Here is a 14,990-nt window from a genome sequence, read left to right on the forward strand (position 1 = left end):
TACTTCCCAAGCGCTTAGTACAGTGCCCTGCACACAGTAAGCGCTCAATAAATACGACTGATTGATTACCTTGTATCTCCCCCAGCGCTTGGGACAGCGCTTGGCACACTGTCAGCGTTTAGTAAATACCAACATTATTATTATAGTACAGTGCGCCGCACAGGGTCTGCCAGAGCTCGCTAAACACCATTCACCGGTTGATGGTGAATGTTGCCAACTTGTACTTCCCAAGCGCTTAGTACAGTGCTCTGCACGCAGTAAGCACTCAATAAATACGATTGATTGATTATCTTGTATCTACCCCAGCGCTTGGGACAGCGCTTGGCACATTGTCGGTGCTTAGCAAATACCAACATTATTATTATAGTACAGTGCGCCGCACACGGTTCTGCCAGAGCTCGCTGAACACCATTCACCGGTTGACGGTGAATGTTGCCAACCTGTACTTCCCAAGAGCTTAGTACAGTGCTCTGCACGCAGTAAGCGCTCAATAAATACGATTGATTGATTATCTTGAATCTACCCCAGCGCTTGGTACACTGTCGGCGCTTAGCAAATACCAACATTATTATGATAGTACAGTGCGCCGCACACGGTTCTGCCAGAGCTCGGTGAATGTTGCCAACCTGTACTTCCCAAGCGCTTAGTACAGTGCTCTGCACGCAGTAAGCGCTCAATAAATACAATTGATTACCTTGTATCTCCCCCAGCGCTTGGGACAGCGCTTGGCACGTTGTCGGCACTTAGCAAATACCAACATTATTATGATAGTACAGTGCGCCGCACACGGTTCTGCCAGAGCTCGCTAAGCACCAATTACCGGTTGATGGTGAACGTTGCCAACTTGTACTTCCCAAGCGCTTAGTACAGTGCTCTGCAGACAGTAAGCGCTCAATAAATACGATGATGATGTTGCCAACTTGTACTTCCCAAGCGCTTAGTACAGTGCTCTGCACACAGTAAGCGCTCAATAAATACAATTGATTGATTATCTTGCATCTCCCCAGTGCTCGGGACAGCGCTTGGCACGCTGTCGGTGCTTAGCAAGTACCAACATTATTATTATAGTACAGTGCGCCGCACACGGTCTGCTAGAGCTCGGTGAATGTTGCCAACCTGTACTTCCCAAGCGCTTAGTACAGTGCTCTGCACGCAGTAAGCGCTCAGTAAATACGATTGATTGATTATCTTGCATCTCCCCCAGCGCTTGGGACAGCGCTTGGCACACTGTCGGCGCTTAGCAGATACCAACATTATTATTATAGTACAGTGTGCCGCACACGGTTCTGGTGGTTAAGAGTGAATGTTGCCAATTTGTACTTCCCAAGCGCTTAGTACAGTGCTCTGCACATAGTAAGCGCTGAATAAATACGATTGATTGATTATCTTGTATCTCCCCCAGCGCTTGGGACAGCGCTTGGCACATTGACGGCGCTTAGCAAATACCAACATTATTATTATAGTACAGTGCGCCGCACACGGTTCGGCCAGAGCTCGGTGAATGTTGCCAACCTATACTTCCCAAGTGCTTAGTACAGTGCTCTGCACGCAGTAAGCGCTCAATACATAAATGCGATTGATCATCATCATCAGTCATATTTATTGAGCGCTTACTATGTGCAGAGCACTGTACTAAGCGCTTGGGAAGTCCAAATTGGCAACACATAGAGACTGTGAGCCTTTTAGACTGTGAGCCCACTGCTGGGTAGCGACTATCTCTAGATGTTGCCAGCTTGTACTTCCCAAGCGCTTAGTACAGTGTTCTGCACACACTAAGCGCTCAATAAATATGATTGACTGATTATCTTGTATCTCCCCCAGCGCTTGGGACAGCGCTTGGCACATTGTCAGCACTTAACAAATACCAACATTATTATTATAGTACAGTGCGCTGCACAGGGTCTGCCAGAGCTCGCTAAACACCATTCACCGGTTGATGGTGATGTTGCCAACCTGTACTTCCCAAGCGCTTAGTACAGTGCTCTGCACGCAGTAAGCGCTCAATAAATACGATTGATTGATTATCTTGCATCTCCCCCAGCGCTTGGGACAGCGCTTGGCACACTGTCGGCGCTTAGCAAATACCAACATTATTATTATAGTACAGTGCGCCGCACACGGTTCTGCCAGAGCTCGGTGAATGTTGCCAACCTGTACTTCCCAAGCGCTTAGTACAGTGCTCTGCACGCAGTAAGCGCTCAATAAATACAATTGATTACCTTGTATCTCCCCCAGCGCTTGGGACAGCGCTTGGCACGTTGTCGGCGCTTAGCAAATACCAACATTATTATGATAGTACAGTGCGCCGCACACGGTTCTGCCAGAGCTCGGTGAATGTTGCCAACCTGTACTTCCCAAGCGCTTAGTACAGTGCTCTGCACTCAGCAAGCGCTCAGTAAATACGATTGATTGATTATTTTACATCTCCCCCAACGCTTGGGACAGCGCTTGGCACACTGTCGGCGCTTAGCAAATACCAACATTATTATTATAGTACAGTGCACCGCACACGGTTCTGCCGGTTAACAGTGAATGTTGCCAACTTGTACTTCCCAAGCGCTTAGTACAACGCTCTGCACGCAGTAAGTGCTCAATAAATACGATTGATGATGATGTTGCCAACCTGTACTTCCCAAGCGCTTAGTACAGTGCTCTGCACACAGTAAGCGCTCAATAAATACGATTGATTGATTGATTACCTTGTATCTCCCCTAGCGCTTGGCACACTGTCGGCGCTTAGCAAATACCAACATTATTATTATAGTACAGTGCGCCGCACACGGTTCGGCCAGAGCTCGGTGAATGTTGCCAACCTGTACTTCCCAAGCGCTTAGTACAGTGCTCTGCACACAGTAAGCGCTCAATAAATACGATTGATTGATTATCTTGTATCCCCCCCCCAGCGCTTTGCACATTGTCGGCGCTTAGCAAATACCAACATTATTATTATAGTACAGTGCGCCGCACACGGTTCTGCCAGAGCTCGGTGAATGTTGCCAACCTGTACTTCCCAAGCGCTTAGTACAGCGCTCTGCACGCAGTAAGCGCTCAATAAATAAATACGATTGATCATCATCATCATCAGTCGTATTTATTGAGCGCTTACTCTGTGCAGAGCGCTGTACTGAGCGCTTGGGAAGTCCAAATTGGCAACACACAGAGACTGTGAACCTACTGTTGGGTAGGGACTGTCTCTATATGTTGCCAATTTGGACTTCCCAAGCGCTTAGTACGGTGCTCTGCACGCAGTAAGCGCTCAATAAATACGATTGATCATCATCAGTCGTATTTATCGCGCGCTTACTCTGTGCAGAGCACTGCACTAAGCGCTCGGGAAGTCCAAATTGGCAACACACAGAGACTGTGAGCCCACTGCTGGGTAGGGACTGTCTCTAGATGTTGCCGACTTGGACTTCCCAAGCGCTTAGTACAGTGCTCTGCACGCAGTAAGCGCTCAATAAATACGATTGATCATCATCAGTCGTATTTATCGCGCGCTTACTCTGTGCAGAGCACTGTACTAAGCGCTCGGGAAGTCCAAATTGGCAACACATAGAGACTGTGAGCCCACAGCTGGGTAGGGACTGTCTCTATATGTTGCCAATTTGGACTTCCCAAGCGCTTAGTACAGTGCTCTGCACGCAGTAAGCGCTCAATAAATACGATTGATCATCATCAGTCGTATTTATCGCGCGCTTACTCTGTGCAGAGCACTGTACTAAGCGCTCGGGAAGTCCAAATTGGCAACAGATAGAGACTGTGAGCCCACTGCTGGGTAGGGACTGTCCCCATATGTTGCCAATTTGGACTTCCCAAGCGCTTAGTACAGTGCTCTGCACGCAGTAAGCGCTCAATAAATACGATTGATCATCATCAGTCGTATTTATCGCGCGCTTACTCTGTGCAGAGCACTGTACTAAGCGCTCGGGAAGTCCAAATTGGCAACACATAGAGACTGTGAGCCCACAGCTGGGTAGGGACTGTCTCTAGATGTTGCCGACTTGGACTTCCCAAGCGCTTAGTACAGTGCTCTGCACGCAGTAAGCGCTCAATAAATACGATTGATCATCATCAGTCGTATTTATCGCGCGCTTACTCTGTGCAGAGCACTGTACTAAGCGCTTGGGAAGTCCAAATTGGCAACACACAGAGACAGTGAGCCCACTGCTGGGTAGGGACTGCCTCTAGATGTTGCCGACTTGGACTTCCCAAGCGCTTAGTACAGTGCTCCGCACATAGTAAGCGCTCAATCAATACGATTGATGATGATGATGATGATAGAGACAGTCCCTACCCAACAGTGGGCTCACAGTCTAAAAGGGGGATTGATGATGACGGAGGGATAGGGAGGACTCCAAGCGCCGGGTCCGGTGGGCGCTCAGTAAATAGGCACGGGGGGGGCGGGGGGGTCACCTGCGAGAGCTGTCGGGGGTTGGGGCAGCCGAAGAGCGCGGAGCTGGAGCTGAAGCTGATGGCTCCTCGGCGGCTGAGGACGTGCTGAGGGACCGGCCTGTCCAGGGGCAGCACCGGCAGCTGGTAGCATACTGCCATCGAAGACGGACGCCCCGGGACGACGACGACGACGACGACGACGCCGCCGGGCCCTGCGCCCTGAGGCGCGGACCCCGCACACCGACGGCCCCGCCGGCCCGCGGGGGCTGCGCCGGGCGACGACGACGAGGGGACAGGGAGCCCCTCACCGCGCCGACGGCAGACGCCGACTGACGGACGGACGGACGGACTGTGAGGAAAACGGCGGGCGCGCGCGTGCGCGCGGGCTGGCGGCGGCCGCGAGGCGCGCGCCCCCCCCTCCAGTCGGCCGCCGGCGCGAGCCCAGCGCAATTCACACTTCGCAGCCGGGCCCTCGCGCCAACCACCGCCGCCGCCGCCGTGACGTCAGACGTCGCGCCGCCGGCCCCGCGCCGAGGCCGCGCCTCCCCCACCACACACACACAATCACACACACACACACACACACACACACACACACACACACACCGCCCAAGGCGCATGCGCAGGATCCCTCCCTTCCCACCCCGCCCCCCCACACACAATCACACACACACACACACCGCCCAAGGCGCATGCGCAGGATCCCTCCCTTCCCACCCCGCCCCCCCCCACACACAATCACACACGCACACCGCCCAAGGCGCACGCGCAGGATCCCTCCCTTCCCACCCCGCCCCCACCCCACACACACACAATCACACACGCACACCGCCCAAGGCGCATGCGCAGGATCCCTCCCTTCATCATCATCAATTGTATTTATTGAGCGCTTACTATCAATCAATCAATCGTATTTATTGAGCGCTTACTATGTGCAGAGCACTGGACTAAGCGCTTGGGAAGTACAAATTGGCAACACATAGAGACAGTCCCTACCTAACAGTGGGCTCACAGTCTAAAAGGGGGAGACAGAGAACAGAACCAGACATACCAACAAAATAAAATAAATAGGATAGAAATGTACAAGTAAAATAAATAAATAAATAGAGTAATAAAAATGTGCAGAGCACTGTACTAAGCGCTTGGGAAGTACAAATTGGCAGTATATATACACATACGCACACCGCCCAAGGCGCATGCGCTGGATCCCTCCCATCATCATCATCAATCGTATTTATTGAGCGCTTACTATGTGCACAGCACTGTACTAAGCGCTTGGGAAGTACAAGTTGGCAACATATAGAGACAGTCCCTACCCAACAGTGGGCTCACAGTCTAGAAGGGGGAGACAGACAACAAAACCAAACATACTAACAAAATAAAATAAATAGAATAGATATGTACAAATAAAATAAATAAATAAATAAATAGAGTAAAAAAAATGTACAAACATATACACATATATACAGGTGCTGTGGGGAAGGGAAGGAGGTAAGATGGGGGGATGGAGAGGGGGATGAGGGGGAGAGGAAGGAAGGTGCTCAGTCTGGGAAGGCCTCCTTCCTCCTAGTGTGGGAAGGCCTTTCCAACCCGCCCCCCCGATACACACACAATCACACACGCACACCGCCCAAGGCGCATGCGCAGCATCCCTCCCTTCCCACCCCGCCCCCCCAAGTGGGGGACACCCATCATCATCATGATCGTCATAATGATGGCATTTATTTAGCGCTTACTATGTGCAAAGCGCTGTTCTAAGCTCTGGGGGAGATTACAGCAGCGTGGCTCAGTGGAAAGAGCCCGGGCTTTGGAGTCGGAGGTCTTGGGTTCGAATCCCGCCTCCACCACATGTCTGTTGTGTGACCTTGGGCAGGTCACTTAACTTCTCTGAGCCTCAGTTACCTCATCTGTAAAAATGGGGATTGAGACTGTGAGCCCCACGTGGGACAACTTAATCACCTTGTATCCCCCCAGCGCTTAGAACAGTGCTTTGCACATAGTAAGCGTTTAACAAATGCCATTATTATGATTATTATTATTACAGGGTATATATATGGAGAGGGAGAGAGGGAGAGAGAGGGAGAGAGAGAGAGAGAGAGAAAATAAAATAAATAGAATAGATATGTACAAGTAAAATAAATAGAGTAATAAATATGTACAAACATATATACATATATACAGGTGTGTGTATATACGCTTACTGTGTGCAGGGCACTGTACCAAGTGCTTGGGAAGTACAAGTCGGCAACATATAGAGACAGTCCCTACCCAACAGTGGGCTCACAGTCTAAAAGGGGGAGACAGAAAACAAAACCAAACATACTAACAAAATAAAATAAATAGAATAGATATGTACAAGTAAAATAAATAAATAGAGTAACAAATATGTACAAACATATATACAGGTGTGTGTATATACACTTACTGTGTGCAGGGCATTGTACCAAGCGCTTGGGAAGTACAAGTCGGCAACATATATGATGATGGCATTTTTAAGCACTTACTATGTGCAGAGCACTGTTCTAAGCGCTGGGGGGGGGAAACAAGGTGATCAAGTTGTCCCACGTGGGGCTCCCAGTCTTCATCCCCATTTTACAGATGAGGTAACTGAGGCTCAGAGAAGTTAAGTGACTTGCCCAAGGTCACACAGCAGACAGGCGGCAGAGTCGGGATTGGAACCCATGACCTCTGACTCCGAAGCCCGGGCTCTTTCCACTGAGCCACGCTGCTTCTCCAACAGTCCCTACCCAACAGTGGGCTCTCACAGTCTAAAAGGGGGAGACAGGGCACAAAACCAAACATACTAACAAAATATAATCAATAGAATAGATATGTACAAGTAAAATAGAGTAATAAATATGTACATACATATATACAGGTGCTGTGGGTAGCTCACCTCCTCCAGGAGGCCTTCCCAGACTGAGCCCCTTCCTTCCTCTCCCCCTCGTCTCCCTCTCCATCCCCCCATCTTACCTCCTTCCCTTCCCCACAGCACCTGTATAGATGTATATATATTTGTACATATTTATTACTCTATTTATTTATTTTACTTGTACATATCTATCCTACTTACTTTATTTTGTTAGTAGGTTTGGTTTTGTTCTCTGTCTCCCCCTTTTATATATATTTGTACATATTTATTACTCTATTTATTCATTTATTTTACTTGTACATATCTATCCTACTTACTTTATTTTGTTAGTAGGTTTGGTTTTGTTCTCTGTCTCCCCCTTTTATATATATTTGTACATATTTATTACTCTATTCATTTATTTTACTTGTACATATCTATCCTACTTACTTTATTTTGTTAGTAGGTTTGGTTTTGTTCTCTGTCTCCCCCTTTTATATATATTTGTACATATTTATTACTCTATTTATTTATTCATTTATTTTACTTGTACATATCTATCCTACTTTATTTTGTTAGTAGGTTTGGTTCTGTTCTCTGTCTCCCCCTTTTAGACTGTGAGCCCACTGTTGGGTAGGGGCTGTCTCTCTATGTTGCCAATTTGGACTTCCCAAGCGCTTAGTCCAGTGCTCTGCACATAGTGAGCGCTCAATAAATACGATTGATTGATTGATTGTGGGGGAGGGGAGGAGGTAAGATGGGGGGATGGAGAGGGGGACCCATGCTTTTGGTCCGAGGGGGGTTCGGCTCTCCATCTCTCTTGTCTAAGCGGGGTGGACCGTCCTCAGAGGCCCAGGACCCCCCCGCGAAGTCCGCGATGGTACAGGCCGCTCCGGCCCCGGCCCTGCGGCGGGAACCCACCGCTGGCGTGACGTCACCGAGGGGGGGGGGGCCGGGCCTCTCGCCTCATGGCGTCGATGGTGGCCTCAGCGTAGGCCGCTCACCAAAGGAAAAGCTGAGGAAAGAGCGAGACACTGGGGCAAAGGAGGGGATGGGGAAAACCCCCTCCATTACCATCATCATCAATCGTATTTATTGAGCGCTTACTATGTGCAGAGCACTGGACTAAGCGCTTGGGAAGTCCAAGTTGGCAACATAGAGAGACAGTCCCTACCCCACAGTGGGCTCACAGTCTAAAAGGGGGAGACAGAGAACAGAACCAAACATACCAACAAAATAAAATAAATAGGATAGAAATGTGCAAGTTAAATAAATAAATAAATAGAGTAATAAATATGTACAACCATATATACATATATACAGGATACATATATACAGGAAAACCTACTTCATTATCATCATCATCAATCGTATTTATTGAGCGCTTACTGTGTGCAGAGCACTGGACTAAGCGCTTGGGAAGTCCAAGTTGGCAACATACAGAGACAGTCCCTACCCCACAGTGGGCTCACAGTCTAAAAGGGGGAGACAGAGAACAAAACCAATCAATCAATCAATCGTATTTATTGAGCGCTTACTATGTGCAGAGCACTGGACTAAGCGCTTGGGAAGTACAAATTGGCAACACATAGAGACAGTCCCTACCCAACAGTGGGCTCACAGTCTAAAAGGGGGAGACAGAGAACAGAACCAAACATACCAACAAAATAAAATAAATAGGATAGAAATGTACAAGTAAAATAAATAAAAATAAATAAATAGAGTAATAAATATGTACAACCATATATACATATATACAGGATACATATATACAGGAAAACCTACTTCATTATCTTCATCATCAATCGTATTTATTGAGCGCTTACTGTGTGCAGAGCACTGGACTAAGCGCTTGGGAAGTCCAAGTTGGCAACATAGTCCCTACCCAACAGTGGGCTCACAGTCTAAAAGGGGGAGACAGAGAACAAAACCAAACAGACTAACAAAATAAAATAAGTAGAATAAATAGAATTACCAGAATCCGGCCCTGAAACCTAAAGCCCTAACTGCCTCAGTCGCTTTCATAAATAAAACAGAGAAAAAGCCCGACTCCCTCGTCCCCTTCTCCATCCCCCCATTTTACCTCCTTCCCTTCCCCACAGCACCTGTATATATGTTTGTATATATTTATTACTCTATTTATCTTACTTGCGCATATCTATTCTATTTATTTTATTTTGTTAGTATGTTTGGTTTTGTTCTCTGTCTCCCCCTTCTAGACTGTGAGCCCACTGTTGGGTAGGGACTGTCTCTATATGTTGCCAAATTGTACTTCCCAAGCGCTTAGTACAGTGCTCTGCACACAGTAAGCGCTCAATAAATATGATTGATGATGATGATGATGTCTCCCCCTTCTAGACTGTGAGCCCACTGTTGGGTAGGGACTGTCTCTATATGTTGCCAATTTGTACTTCCCAAGCGCTTAGTACAGTGCTCTGCACATAGTAAGTGCTCAATAAATACGATTGATTGATTGATTGATTGGGATTTGCATGTTACTCAGTTAAAGGCCGGGCCTCGGAATTCCCCAGTTCCGCCTCCTTCCCCCCAACACCCACCATCTCCAGTTGTGTCGGATTGGGGCCTGCCGAACACACTGTGGGAAAAAAAAAAAAACCCTTCACAGGGCTCCACCCTCAAGTGACAACAACTAGCGGTTGGCAGAGTGCAACTTGCATCTGTGCGGTCCACCCTGGGAATAATAATAATAATAATAGCATTTGTAAAGCGCTTACTATGTGCCAAGTACTATTCTAAGCGCTGGGGGAATATGAGGTGATCAAGTTGTCCCATGTGGGGCTCAGTCTTAATCCCCATAATAACAATAAGGGTATTTATTAAGCGCTTACAATGTGCAAAACACAGCCTCAGAGAAGTTAAGTGACTTGCCCAAAGTCACACAGCAGACATGTGGCAGAGCCGGGATTAGAACCCATGACCTCTGACTCCTAAACCCGGGCTCTTTCCACTGGGCCACGCTGCTTCTCTAGTAATAATAGTATTTGTAATAATATAATATAATAATAATAGCATTTATAAAGCGCTTACTATGTGCCAAGCACTGTTCTAAGCGCTGAATCATGATGGTATCTGCTAAGCACTTACTATGTGCCAAGCACTGTTCTAAGTGCTGAATCATGATGGTATCTGCTAAGCACTTACTATGTGCCAAGCACTTTTCTAAGCGCTGAATCATGATGGTATCTGCTAAGCACTTACTATGTGCCAAGCACTGTTCTAAGCACTGAATCATGATGGTATCTGCTAAGCACTTACTATGTGCCAAGCACTATTCTAAGCGCTGAATCATGATGGTATCTGCTAAGCACTTACTATGTGCCAAGCACTGTTCTAAGCGCTGAATCATGATGGTATCTGCTAAGCACTTACTATGTGCCAAGCACTGTTCTAAGCGCTGAATCATGATGGTATCTACTAAGCACTTACTATGTGCCAAGCAATGTTCTAAGCACTGGGGTAGATACAAGATTATCAGGTTGCCCCACATGGGGCTCCCAGTCTTAATCCCCATTTTACAGATGAGATAACTGAGGCACAGAGAAATTAAGTGACTTGCCCAAAGTCACATAGCTGACAAGTGGCGGAGTCGGGATTAGAACCCATGACCTCTGACTTCCAAGCCCGGGATCTTTCTACTATGCCATGCTGTGGATCAATGGGATGATGAATGCTTTAAGCCTATTCCGAGTCCAATTAGAGTGGCAACTTTGGGATCCAAGACACTGGCTTTCAACAGAGGGAAAGAACAGTCAAGGAACAGAAGCGTAACCAGATCTCTGCTGTATTTATCTGTTTTTGATGCTGTCTCTACATATTGCCAACTTGTACTTCCCAAGCGCTTAGTACAGTGCTCTGCACACAGTAAGCGCTCAATAAATATGATTGATTGATTGATTGATTGATGCCTGTCTACTTGTTTTGTTTTGTTGTCTGTCTCCCCCTTCTAGACTGTAAGCCCATTGTGGGGTAGGGACCGTCTCTATATGTTGCTGATTTGTACTTTCCAAGCGCTTAGTACAGTGCTCTGCACACAGTAAGCACTCAATAAATACAATTGGATGAGTGGGAAATTTCACTGTCATCTTGCGATCTCTTTCATTTGCTGAATTGGGGGAGACCTTTCATGGTGCACCTATGAGTGAGTACATGGCCCCTTCTTCAAAACATACTATGGTAAACTGCAAGCTCGTTGTGGGCAGAGAATGTCACTGTGCTTTCCCAAGCCCTTAGTACAGTACTCTGCACACATTAAGTGCTCAATAAATATGATTGAATGAATCAAAGTACATTGAAATACTTTCCCTGGTTAGGAATTAAGATCAGGAAAAACTGAACGGACAGATCAGTGAAACTTATTACTGTCAAATTTTTATGATCACATCTCACAAGAACACACTTAAAATGTGATGTCTGCAACCTTCCTCAAAAACTGGTGTGAAGACATCACTACCTTTGCCACTAAACTGTGCCTACAGGTATGTGAAGATTGAGAACTCTCATCCTGACCTGTCCCTTTGATGTTTTAACAAACAAGTATCTCCATACAACGCAGCAGCCTCCTCATGCACCTGAAAAACTACGCCACAATCTACACCAGTGAAAACACTGAAAGGAAAGGGACCCAAAAATTATTTGCAGGCAATGCAACTGGGACTGTTGATCCTACATTAGTCTTTTCAGCTCCAGAGCAGGCTCACTTGGAACAGCGTCCGTGTTAAGAATGAAGGATGGTTATGGTAAGATCATGATTATTCTAACCTCTGAAACTACGAATCTCTGAATACTCTGAATATTGTGTCCAATCTGATTATCTTGTATCTACCCCAGGGATTAGTCCAGTGCTCGAAACACGCTCCCTCTTCATACCCAACATATGATTACTCTCTTCCCCTTTCAAAGCCTTATGGAAGGCCCATCTCCAACAAGAGGCCCTCCCTGACTTTGCCCTTTTCCTTTTCTTGCACTCCCTTGTGTCACCCTGTTTTGCTCCCTATATTCATCCCTCTAACCAGCCCCACAGTGCTTACGTACATATCTGTAGTTTATTTATTCATTTATATTAATGTCTGTCTCCACCCCTAGACCATAAGTTCATTGTAGGAAGGGATTGTGTCTGTTATATTTCACTCTCTCAAGAGCTTAGTACAGTGCTATGCACACTGCAAATGCTCAATAAACACGACTGTCTGGCACACTCCTTTCTGCATCACTCTTGCACCCGTTATTCACTCCTCCCTCATCATCATCATCATCATCATCAATCGTATCCCTCGGCCCACAGCACTAATATCCATACCAGTAATTTATTTATTTATATTAACATCTGTTTCCCCAGCTAGGCTGTAAGCTCACTGTGGGCAAGGGAACGTTTCTACCAACTCTTATGTTGCACTCTCCCAAGAGCTTAATACGGTGCTCTGCAAACAGTCAACACTCAATAAATAAGACTGATTGATAGTAAGCACTCAACAAATAACATTTTTTAAAAGAACCAAAAAAACCCCCAGCTTTTGTTGAGTACTGAGAACCAAAGAAAACAGTGCCATGGGAGTTTTTGGGACAGCATTGCTATTATTAATCCTGCTGTTAATAGTAAAACCATATTTATTAAGTGCAAAGTGCCAAGCACTCTCCCACACTCTATGCTAGATACAAAAGAATTAGATCAGACACAGTCCCTGTCCCACATGGGGCTCAAAGATTAACTTTGAGTGTGCTCCTGCTCTGTACATAAATTGAATGGGCAGCGGAGAGTTTGGGGTGGGCATGACTTCCTCAGCCCATAGTGCTCCCAACAGTGTGCTTCCGCACTGCAACTCTGAGCCACCTGGAGAAACAAGAAACAGCAGACCTGGGTTCTAATCCTGACTCTGCCACTTGTCTGCTGTGTGACCTGAGACAAGTCACTTCACATCTCTGTGCCCCAGGTACCTCATTGGTAAAATGGTAATTAAGACTTTGAGCCCCACGTGGGACGTGGACTCCATCTAACCTGATTAGCTTGTATCCACCCTAATACTTAATACAGTGCCTGGCACATAGTAAGCGCTTAAATACCATTTTAAAAAAAAGAAAAGATAGGGAGGCAGGTATGTATATATGATTGAAACTAAAGAAGCAAAAAAGGGCTATTATTTTGCCCATCATCAATATTTAATAGTTTGAGAATGATCATCCTTTCCATGTGAGTAATTTATGAGTTCACACGAGACAAATAAGGCTGATCGGAGACCACAGGGTTTGCTACAAACATTTCAACAAGGGAACCATGGGTTAGGTTGCTCGACCCACTGCGTCCACGGTTCTCTTCTCTCCATGTCCGTCTGACAACAAAAAGACCAGCTGATGGTTGCATCTGGGGCAAGAGATACCGTTTTTGTGTTCCCACACAAAAGCTGTAGGAGCAGTCATCCCCCGCCTCATTCTGGGGACAGATGGAGGTAGCCCCTGTCCCGTGTAGACCCCATGCTCCCCCTTTGACCTGTTTTCTCCTTTACCTGCCCCTCTCAGGAACCAAGGGGAGCAGCCTGAGAGGGTGGCTACAATGCACAATTTGTCCCCAGAACAGAAGAGGGATAGGTGGGGACAATTCCCAGCCCCACTCCAAACTCATAAGGCACTGGGGCTGCTGCTGGTATTGCAGATAAATCCCTGAAGTGCCCCAAAGTCATAGCAGTCACTGTGCATGGGGTAGGGCCAGGATGGTACCAGCTCCCGGACTGATGTTGATGTGGGGATTTGCACCTGGAGGACTTTCCCCAGTCCAGAGTCACTTTCCCCTTCACTTTTCCCCAGCAAACCCAGGAAGGAAAGAGATTTGTGAAGAAGCAGTGCCCACTGGGCTTGCATGAGAGAGAAGCGCCCTTCTTGGACCCTTCTAGCTGTACCTTTTAATACCTAGCCACAGTACTTATGTATATGTTTACTCAACCAATCAATCAATAGTATTTATTGAGTGCTTACTGTGTGCAGAGCACTCCTAAGCCCTTAGGAGAGTAGAACAGAATGAACAGACAATCCCTATCCTCGAGGATCTTACAAAGAGGGAAGACAGGCACTGAAAAAATTTCTGGTAAGTGAAAACAACAGAGTATAAAGATACATACATCAGTGCTACAGGTGTGGGGGTGTTGGAGGATGCCAGGGTTTAGGGAACACAGAAGGACTGAAGACCTCCTGGAAATATTACTTTAGAAAGGTTTGAAGATGGGGAGAGAGTCTTCCAAATGTGAAAGGGGAGGGAGTTTCAGGCAGGAGGGAGGGTGTGAACAAGAGATAGGTAATTAGAGAGACAAGAACGAGACACAGTGAATAGGTGGTTTGAGAGGAGCCAGTTGTGCCAGCTGGGGTGTAGAGCTGATTGAGTGCTGAAAAATTGGTGCTCAGGAGTTTATGTTTGATGCAGAGAGGTATAGGCAACTATTGGAGGGTTTTGAGGAGACATGCACAGAAGGATGTTTTAGAAAATTGATCTAGGCAGAAGAATGAACTATGAACTGCAGGGAGAGAAACTGTTGGCAGACAGTCAGGGAGGAGACAGATGCAAGTCGGGATATGACACGGGGATGGACCACTGTGGTAACTGTTTGGATGGAGGGGAAGAGGCAGATTCTGGACATGTAGAGGAAGAATCAATAGACTTGGCGATAGACTGAGAGAAGGGGTGAGGCTAATGTTAAGGTTCTGGCCTGAGAGATGAGAAGCATAGTGGCATTGTCAATTGTGA

General features: G+C 46.8%; 1 protein-coding gene across 2 annotated transcripts in view; it reads right to left on the reverse strand.

Annotated features, from left to right (window-relative positions):
* The window catches only part of PDE7A (phosphodiesterase 7A), an 88,185-nt gene extending 83,603 nt beyond the window's left edge, over window positions 1-4,582 (reverse strand). For both annotated transcript variants that reach the window (XM_038766439.1, XM_038766436.1), the window contains exon 1: window positions 4,414-4,582. In XM_038766439.1, coding sequence (XP_038622367.1) covers window positions 4,414-4,551 — 138 coding nt within the window. In that variant the 5' untranslated portion in view covers window positions 4,552-4,582. The remainder of the gene's footprint in view (window positions 1-4,413) is intronic.
* Between the last annotated feature and the right edge of the window lie 10,408 nt (window positions 4,583-14,990).

Source organism: Tachyglossus aculeatus, chromosome 25 (assembly GCF_015852505.1).
Source record: "Tachyglossus aculeatus isolate mTacAcu1 chromosome 25, mTacAcu1.pri, whole genome shotgun sequence".
Lineage (NCBI taxonomy): Eukaryota > Metazoa > Chordata > Mammalia > Monotremata > Tachyglossidae > Tachyglossus > Tachyglossus aculeatus.